The sequence below is a fragment of the Etheostoma cragini genome, chromosome 18 (assembly GCF_013103735.1).
Source record: "Etheostoma cragini isolate CJK2018 chromosome 18, CSU_Ecrag_1.0, whole genome shotgun sequence".
Lineage (NCBI taxonomy): Eukaryota > Metazoa > Chordata > Actinopteri > Perciformes > Percidae > Etheostoma > Etheostoma cragini.
Window position 1 is genome coordinate 8703768 of NC_048424.1, and position 10608 is coordinate 8714375.

General features: G+C 38.9%; 1 protein-coding gene across 1 annotated transcript; it reads right to left on the reverse strand.

The window, feature by feature from the left end:
- Positions 1–5679: 5679 nt before the first annotated feature.
- Positions 5680–10099, reverse strand: ostm1 (osteoclastogenesis associated transmembrane protein 1). Its single transcript, XM_034900534.1, has 6 exons — positions 9627–10099; positions 9226–9340; positions 8389–8483; positions 8194–8304; positions 7766–7931; positions 5680–6564 (listed from the first exon to the last, which is right to left on the reverse strand). The coding sequence occupies exons 1-6, from the start codon at positions 10026–10028 to the stop codon at positions 6509–6511; spliced, it is 945 nt and encodes a 314-aa protein (XP_034756425.1). The 5' UTR covers positions 10029–10099; the 3' UTR covers positions 5680–6508.
- Positions 10100–10608: the final 509 nt, after the last annotated feature.

The window sequence follows — 10608 nt, forward strand, 5'->3', positions numbered from 1 at the left end:
CTCGTGAACTCGACACTTCAGGATTGATGCAAAAAATGTAGGCTATTTTATATAACAACAAAAACGAGCAACAAATACTTAGATGTTATCTTCTTTAATGGCAATGCTCGCTGGCTCTGACCCTTGCACGTTTTAATCATAGACCGTTAAAATAAGTAACTTATAATATAATAAAATAAGTAATAACTTATTTTAACGGTCTATGGTTTTAATACAGTATATAAGTGGGGGGGGGAGGACTATGAGACATAGCTTGGCCACCAGCAGCACGAGGATATACATTACATTGACACGGGTTCAACCTTTAATATGTGGGCTGTCCCAAATATACAGCGGTAGCCTATAGGCTACGGGGGGAATGATAACAGTGCAATAGTACCAATGCAGAGGAATGAAAATATTCTGGGATCATTGGTTTATCATATGGCTTGGTGCTTCCATCTAGTGGCAGCATCCTATTACCAAACTTCTGAGTGGGCAATAACAATGTATGCTTTATGAATCCCGCAAGGTTGTTAGAAGTTCTACCTCAAAGCACAGCACCAATACGGTTTCCTCCAACAACAACAAAAAAAACACTGTTTTCCTGAAAGATTTGGATTCAGTTTTTATTAGGGCTCTACGATTAAATACGTTAAAATTTAAAGGCACATTACAGACAGGAGAGAAAAACAACCTGAACTATAAATACAGTTATGTTCATATCAAATGGAAACTGAGGTAACAGCATTACAATTATAAAACTGCACTATATATATTAGGTTGTATCCTAGTTAGCAGCAATTTGCAGCTATGAGGTCTGCCAGGTTGACTTTAAAGACCTAAACACGAGATAACAGCTCAAGACTAAAATATCTGTATCTTGAAAAAAAAAGCGAAAGATATATTTCAAGGAAAACTAACTGTCTGCAAATCTCCTGATAACGTATCTCAAACACAGAAAAAAAAACATCTAATATCCAAACAAACAAAACAAAACAGAATAGAATAGAAAATAATAGAATAGAATACCTTTATTGTCAACACACAAGTACACAGAACCTGTGCAATGAGATTGAAGCAATCCCTTTACAGTGTTGACACTAAATATAAGAATATAAAATATCAAAAACATCAAAAGCCTTAAAAGCTTAAAAGCTTAATGTTATATTCAGAAACTGACCGTAGATGGCACTAGTCTCTTGTGATCAAAATTCTACTCAAGTTTCACAAACTAATATCCTTAAAAAGTTTCATTTTTGACCAGATCCATGTTTCAAATACATGCAGAATTAGCAGCCATGTGGGTCTCTCTCTCTCTCTCTCTCTCTCTCTCTCTCTCTCTCTCTCTCTCTCTCTCTCTCTCTCTCTCTCTCTCTCTCTCTCTCTCTCTCTCTCTCTCTCTCTCATGCTGTTCAAAAACAAAAATCCAGTCACTCACATGCACAAAATCAAGACTTTCTAATTCATGCAAACATGGCACACAAATACCAAATGTCTTCTCAAGCTGATGGCAAGATGGGCACTCTCTAGTTGTCCACACAAACAAACCCACACATGGGTCAGATGTTCCTGCCCTAAGGACTGCCCCCTACCCTTCCTGCCTGTTGTCAGCTTACATGTTCGCCCTCACCCCCCGGGGCACCTCGCCGCTCTTTTGGCCCCAAGTGGCCTCAGTTGCTGCTGAGCCACAAGGGATGTAAGTCAGCCAGCAAAGGTTTCTGACAGATGATCCAGCATCTGTGATGTCACCAACAGCTGACTTGTCATAAGACCTTTGTGAAAGGGGGGAAGCAAGGGATGAATGAGGAGAAGGCCTTATTTTTCAACAGACCCTTAGCTTGAACGCTGAGTGCTTTCGCATCAAGCTGCAGAGATTACAAACTGAATGACTGCCATTAGAGAGTGATTCTATAATCTATTATAATACCATAAGCTAGGGATTGACAGACTTTGACCCCACTCGCAGGTGTATAATAAGCCCCATTCACTCTTCATATGCTCTGTGAGGAAGGCCGCGTGTGTGTGTGTGTGTGTGTGTGTGTGTGTGTGTGTGTCTGCTAATTCTACCCCCAGGGGCATATGTTTACTCCTTCTTCAACAAAGCATCATATTCATTGCTCAGGGGTTGAGAGGTGCATAATCTAAGCCTGACCTTCAGCCAGTTAACTAACTGACAGCTTAGAGTGTTGCCGGTTTGGAGGGGTTGCATAACAACTTAAGTCCTGACTAACAGTTTCTTAATATTGCCATAAAGAAGGACACATTCACTGCTGTACAATACAGAGGAGTGGAGGATGGTTGCAGAGGACAGCAGAGACTTCAAAGGCATTTTGTCTACAGGAGGCTGGGACCTTGTCAAACAACAAAATGGTCATTTAACAAGAATTATATTTAATAAACAAAAAAGGAAGGCCATACTCAGAAACAACATGAAGAGCATCCCCCTACGCCTCTATCAAATATTAAATGAATTGGCCTTGTTTCAAGGTGACCACTGCAAAGAGAAGTATGATTTTGCCACCTTGTCATTGCAAACAGACATACAGTTTTTGTACATAACCCTGTTGCCATTTAAATGTTCAGCTGCACAATTGTTACCTTTAAATATGAAGAGAGAGTGAGGAACACTGACAGATGCGGATATGCGGAGAGACGAAGAGACTATTACTGGGGGTGAAGGGATCTATTCATGTTTTGCCTAAAAAATAAATTAAATGATCTTTCTCTTTGATTCTTTAGGTTTGATCAACTGCAGCCGTCATGCTCCAACTATCCTACCTAATTCCCTCCTCAGCTTTAAAGAAGTCACCTGATGAGTTCACACATTACAGAAACTGAGAGCCCAAATTAAAGGAATGATTGGTAGCACAAATTTAAGGTCAAGATTTTACAATATGTACATTTTTACTGTCTATTATTTTGGTTTAAAAAAGTGTGTCACATAATAATAATAATAATAATAATAATAATTTGCTCTATCTGGGGAGATTTATATGCTTGCCAACTCTACTTTCTTTCTAGAAATGAATCAATAAAAAGTTACATTTATTGAAACCGTTGAAATCTAGTTTTGAAATAAAACTTGTCTCTTTTAGACAAACTATACAGCCTACATTTATGCTACAACATCTAAATGAATGACTAATTCGAACCATTTTGAATGAAAATTAATATGCAATAACTGCCATAATCATATATTTTGCAAGTGTGTATAAACATTCTAGTGGTCACAAAGTAGTTTTCCAAAACTTCTAATACAAACCTCAGCACATTCTTTCCCCACATTAATCCAGCAGAGAACTAAAGCAAGCAGTGGAGATCAGGATATGAGTCAGTTTACAAAATGATATTAATCTCTTCCACATAAACGGTAAGACTCACAGTAATATTATTCACAGTCATTTTTTCCTATCAAAGCTCTTTGTGAGTGGATTAGGTGTACAATTATTATGTGTGGCACTAGGTCATGATTACATGTTGTGTTTTTGCTGCACTGCAGTCAGTTCAGTGGGAATATAAAGGAATCTAATATATAAATCTACTTTATTAAACCTTTAATTCTCTATAATGAGTAGGCAACTTCTACTTTCGCCAATACTTGGGCAGTCTTGCAAGACTATTATCTGCTTGTATTTGAGTGTGTTTATACTTCAATGCTCCACTTGTTCTATCATTGACAGGACATCAGACTCACGGGGGACTTCCGCTTTTCCATCAGTTTCCTGATTCACGATCTCCGGTCAATGTTGCTAGGAGCTTTTCGTGACTTTTAGCCTCGCTTAAGGACCCGGTGCGCCTCAGGAAAGCAGCGAGGCTTAAGGGGAACCAAAGCTGTAATTATTGAGCTCCGGGCCCCGCCGCACACGAGCCGCTCAACACACTTCACTGTGCGGAGCGCAAATGGCAAAAGCCTGTGTTTTTTAACCGCTCTGCTGGCCTCAACCGGATCATATGACTCGGCATATCTGTAATGCTCTTAGACCCGCTGATGGCCAGCGGTGGCTGCGCTCCACAAGACCAAAAAGCCAAAGGAGTTTAACGGATGTGTTGCTGCAATTATTCGGCCAAGTATCCTTATCCTGCATCTAGATTAGCTGCTAATGACGGAGGAAACGCCTTGTTGCAAGAAACACAAGGCCATGTATCCCGAGAACAAGGGCCATTACTGTGTGAAGAAACAAGCTTTAACCACAAAACAATATGGGCTCATTAGACATAATGTAGCTGCAGTCACTGTTATGGAGTATTTAGGCCCTTTAAGTAGGCTAGCTACCAACACGAAACTATAAAATACTCCAAGTACAAGTTCTTTATTCAAAGTAGAGAGGTAAGGTGGGCCCTAATTAAAGGTTGAAGTGCTAATTGTGGAGAGTGGAACCTTCCAGAGTATTATTATTTGAGATATATTATTACATTATTGCAGAGACATTAACATGTAAGCAACATTTTAGAGTTGTAGCAGGTTGATGGGGGACTAATTTGAACTGAATTTTAATATAGCCTATTTGCATCTAATTTTAAAGGATTCTCATAAATTTTGGATGCAAATGTTATTCTGAAATGTAACTTATTGACAAAAAATGGTAATGGAGTAAAAGTACAATATTTCCATCTGAAATGTAGTAAGAGGAAGAATTATAACGTAATATAAAAATGTAAATAGCCTACTTAAAGGGTGGCTGTGGGTCAGGCGGTAGAGCGGTCGTCTACCAATCGGAAGTTTCGGTGGTTCAATCCCTGGCCCTGCAGTCCCATGGCGAAGTGTCCTTGGGCAAGACACTGATTCCCCTCAATGCTGCACCACCAGTGTATGAATGTGTGTGAATGGTCCAGTACAATGTAAAACCCCTTTAAGTAGTCGCTAAAACTAGAAAAGTACTATAGTCTATTTAAGTAATATTGTACCTAAGAAAATATACTTAGCACCACTTAGATTAGATCTAATTATCATCAGCACACAATCGGTTGAGGTATTGTATAAGTGCTGCAGGTTGTTTCTGACATAAAAGTATATATTTGTAGTCTGGCTATCGCCAGACCAAGCCAAGCTCAATAGATTTGAGATTGCGCATTGGTCTGGGGAGTCTGCTCTGTATTTTGTCTGCACAAGAGGCGTGACCAACAGGCGTAGTTCAAATGACTTTACACAATTAGATAACCCTTCGCCCAATCAGACCAACAATCTGGGTGAAGTAGAAGCAACAGCAACAGGTTGCTGCGCTCGGCTGCACTTCGGTGGCCGCTACTATGTTAGATTGTTAGATTAGATTAGATTGATTGATTGATACTTTATTCATCCCAAAGGACATTTTTAGGCATGTAATGTTGAATGTAAACAAGAAGCTGATTGGTCCCTTCTCTATTGTCATGTGTTAAACCCCCCAATAGCATGTCAGGTAGATAAGCCAGTTTTTGATTGGTTTCCGCAAATTTGTGAACTGAAGCAGGAGAATTAAACGTGCAGGTTTCCCTACCGAGCTGCAGGGCAAAAACAAATCGCCGGCAGAGTGGGCGGGGTTTACCCAGTGTAATTTATTTGAGCTTATGCATTCAAAATTAAGGTTTACAATACTTTACAACAAATGGATTTCTAATTCATCAACTCAACCCTCGTAACTCATAAAGGACTTCTCTGTCATGAGCATCTAGAAACCCCTTAACAAATTAGGTTAAATATCAATGGGAAACGACAACAAAGCACTTTAAAAACTTTATGCAACCACATAAATACTAACTGGAAAACAGGTAACATCACAGTGTAGTACTCTGGAGTGCTCTTACATTATGCGTAATGTCTTTATTTACTCCCCCCTCCCTACTGATGTGCACCCCTTCTTCTTACAGCAGATACATGTCACCACTAATGGACATCAAGTGCTTCCTTTTTTGCAGCTCTCTTCTGGACATACATTAGAGACAGAAAACCCATTTCTCAAGCCATAAATAGAGCACATACACACGTTAGTTTGTGACAGTTGTGTCGCAGGCTGCAGGATGAGCCATATAACATGAAGATTGTTAACAAGTTGAAAGGAAGGAGAGGCCAGGGTCTGTGCAGCAACAATAAACAACCATCTGATTAGTAGTTTAAAAACTTAAGATAAACTTTGATTCAAACACATCTCGCTTAATATAGATCCAAAATGTCACTTAAATTATTGCTGTAAGAGGCAGATTCAAACACAATGTGTACAATGTGTTGGTTTTCTAAAACATCAAAATATGAATACTGCATGTTTTTGTTTTATGTGTTTCAAAAATATTGGCAATATTTTGAGAGGAATATTTGAAGGATATGAAAGCAAATGTTTAATGTGCTCAAATCATTTCACTTTCGTTTATCTAGATCGTCGATGTCCTCTGAATACTGATCAAATCCTCCTGAAAAACAAAACATAGAATGCTGTTGTTGAGTCCTCTACATTCAAACCTCAGACACAACCAATGAGGAGTCAAATCTTCTCCCAGGTTGGAACTTCCACTAAAAGAGGGCTGTCCCCCATTTTAGTCTTCACCTGTCTCCTCTTCAGCTCAGTTTGTCCTGAATGTTCATCAGACTGGAGTATGACTTTGCCCGTTTGGCTGTAAAAGACACAGATTTTTCATTACTCTACAAGAAATGACCAAAAGTACCATTTGAGAAGTTAAACTATGCTGTCTTAGTTTGAGTTATTCTAGTAATTAAACTACAATATGTTTGTTAAATCAAAAGTGCATTAATAAAGCTCACAAGCCAAGATGGCCGTTATAAATTAACACTCTTGATGGAAATAATTAAGTTGATATGATCTCAGACCGCAGAGAAATCAAGGGGTATCATGCAACCAGGAGGACCCGAAAACAAGAAAATAATATTAACAGTATAATATCCGATGAAGTGTATTCAAAGCAGAGCCGTACTATGACATAATAAAGACGGAATGGTCTGATGTGAAGTGAGATGAGAAAAAATGGGAGGCAGTGGGTGGGTGACAGTCATGGAGATACTAGCTAAGAAAATGTGAGCCTATACAGTAGGTCATATTACACTGTCAGATGCAAACGAGAATGTTACCCTAGGGTAGGCAACACAAAGATATGTTGGCTGGTTTGTACAGTCTTTTCTATTAAATTAGTCTAATGCAAGTAAGATGGTTTCACACAAAAAAGACTGACTTATTTGAAGCCTAAAATGTAAGCTACCTTACCCCTGGACTAAATCTAATTTAAAACCTGTGTTTCAATGGTAAAAACCAGAAACAAAAGAAACAGCTGAAATTCATTACTATTAGGAAAAATGATGCTCAAGCCAAATAAGTGCATTTCCCGCTGCAAGAGAAAGGCAGATTATCTGCACATGACTCGTACAACAGGAGAAAATTCTAACTACAAGGATTTGACAAGTTCTTCTAAATCTCTTGTATGTGCTACTTAAGAACAAATTTGTTCGTACAAGTGGTTCTTGTATGAGATCAAATGTGTCCTTGAGCATCACAGGCCATTTGATGAATAATTAAAAAAAGTTCTCATCAAGGGAGGCAACCGTCTTCTACCAACACACAAAAATAAATCTTCCAACCTTGTCTATGATCCAGAGGTTTGCGGGAAGCAACCCCACAATGCTTTAGGACAACCTAGACAAACACCCCCCCGACACACACACATACACATACACACACACTTCCCCCATCCCAGCCAAACCCTAATATCACAGTCAGTCAATCCCCCTTCCCTCTACAAAGACCCCAAGACCCGTCAAAAAATCTCCCTGTGTGACAATGGGTGAATTAAGCTGGTTACTCACGGTGTATGAGCTTGCGTTTCTTTTGTTCAGAGTGAAGGAAGCTGCTCAAGTAGAAGATGATGGGCAGAAAGAGCATGAAGCTGGACACAGCGATGACAGGCACCGTCTCCTCACGGGGGAAGGAACAATGGAAGTTCTTACTCCACAGTCTGCGAGTCATATTCATCTGAAACGAGGCAAAGTGCCAAACGCAACATAAACTTGAGCTCAGCACAATTATAGGACATTATTAATACAACCATGTTAGGTCTCTGTCATCAAATGTGTACTGTATTCAGGGATTCTACATCTAGTCCACATTTTTTTAGTGACAAGTCTGGGAAAGGTTGACCCTTATGATCGCCCTATAGTGTCCACAGAATCCTCTAGGGGGCGCAGCTTACTCTCCACCCATCTTTAAAAGTTCTAGGATTCCCTGACATACATACCGAATCCTCTATGTCAACACACATGGTCAGATTTGTCTCCATTCGGCTGTACAGCTCATTCAGGTCTTTGTATGCATTCTTACAGTCTTTGCACAGCTCTGTATGGTTCCCCTGTAAGGAAGAGAAATCCTTGTTAACTTCTGAATATAAAGTTATCAGAGACAGACAGACATCTCCAACTGATTTATGGCGTACCTGTTGATACTTCTCAAAGCAGGTGAGAGTTTGGTTGAGAGAGCTTAGGAAGTACAGCGTGTCATTGGTCAGACTCTGGAATCCCTTGATGCAGTCTGCACAACAGGAAGTAAAAACAACCATCAGTTCACTATTTGTTCAATAAAAGTGTAAAAATTTAAATCAGAAGTGCAGTGGTGGTTTGGGAAGGTTTGACCTTTGTAATATAAATCACTCCCCTATTTTATCCAAATGTCCATTCAGAATGTCCATTCAGATTCAAATTATCCAGAAACAATGACAATGTCAGTGAAAAATGTGTATGCAGAAACAAACAACTAAAACAAATGGTAAATTAAATAGTTTGTTTAATATGTTCTTTACTCCTATCATTGTTATCATCATTCATGTTTAATTAAGTATGTGTTTAAAAGAGTCTACCTTCTTATTTGTTAGGGTTTGTTGCATTTATTTGTCTTACGTTATGGTCGTACAACACATGCTTTTTGATAACACCACATTTTTTTAATTTAACGTCCATTTTTCACTATTTTCTGACTTTTTGAAAACATCTAAACTAAAATGAATAATCACTGAATTGATGATGAAAATAATCACTACAAACCTTGCATGTGAAAATCATGCCCCCACATTCGCTCTAATTAAAGCACCCTAAAAAAATAAAAAACTGAACCTAACAGAATACTGCCTCTGCTTGACCCTGCACTTTGACCTCTGTGATCAAATGCATACCTAGATTTGTGTGAGTCAAAAGTTTAAACGAAGACACAAATTCACAATCAACACACAGAGACTCACAACAATTGAGATCTGTTCAAATTTCTGCAGAGAACTTACTGTCACAGGCTGATTTCTTCCAAATGTCTTCCATGTTGCTGTATAGCAGATAAACCAGCATCAGGTGATCGCTGCGCAGCAGGCTGTCTCGGCAGCTCACATTACCAGGACCCATCTGAGGACACACAGGTCCACTTTATCATTCACTCAGCTGTGTGTATACCACTTTGACAAATAGATCCACTAGAAGAAACATATGTTCCTCATCTTGCAATTTGACTGCAAGTCAAGCAGACGAATTCGCGTTTCCTTAAAATTGTCACCACCAGTTAGTCACATCACAAGACTCGTGACTCGTGAGACAGCTGCACACTAAGAAGGCCTGCTGTCCTCTTTTTACAGGCAGACAGTTGACTGTCTAAACTAAAACACGGACAATGACTTTGGATTTGGGCACGTACCTGGTCTGATGATATGTTCATATATATGTTCATGAGGCTGCCATAACTGGAGAAACAGTTCTGGCAAACTTTAACAGGTCGGGCAGCAGTCACCAAGCAGTTGACATAGGCGACATACCGCTGTCCGAATATGTGAAGCAGCTCGCTGCAGTAGTCGCTGATTTCCAGGTCTTCTGGGAAGGAAGACAGCAGATTGAGGGAGAAGAGGGAGTCCACAGCGGGCTTGAACACAGGCAAGTCAACCATGGCAACAACAGCAGGAGCAGCAGGGCTCAAAGACACTGTTTGTTTCAGTTTGTCCTCTGAATCTGAAGCGGTAAGGTTCACTCCGACACTAGACGCGAGAGCGTAAGTACTTAATACTAAACAAACCAAAAACGGACTGTTTTTGAAAAGAGACATTATCGAAAACGAGGATAAAAGCTTACGCTCCTCTTCTTTTACTCTACACAAGCTTGGATTTCCTGGTTTTCGACCAACGTGATCATGTCACGGGCTGGAATCTCGCGAGAGTACCTCACCGGCGTAAGATCTGTACCAACTTCTCATCGTAAATATACCCAATGTGAATTAATTACATGTAAACAAGCCTAAAATGTCATTTTTTGAGGGCATATTTGAATTATACAACGTAAATTTTAAAGTTTATACTAATATAGAGTCTACTTAAGTAGTATATCGAAGTATAACTTTACATTAATTAACCACAACTACATTCATTTGATTTGTTTTGATGCTTACCATAAGTCTATAGTCTACTATTTGTAGTACTTTTGTTCATTTTTACTGAGAAATGACAATGTAATCATCAATAACATTGCTTCTTGGAAAGCACTTTCCAGTGTTAACTTACAGGAATATAATAATAATAATAATAATAATAATAATAATAATAATAATAATAATAATAATATAACGTTACTATTACTATTCATGGTAAATGATACAAACTAGCCTATATTTATGCTAATATTGACGTAAT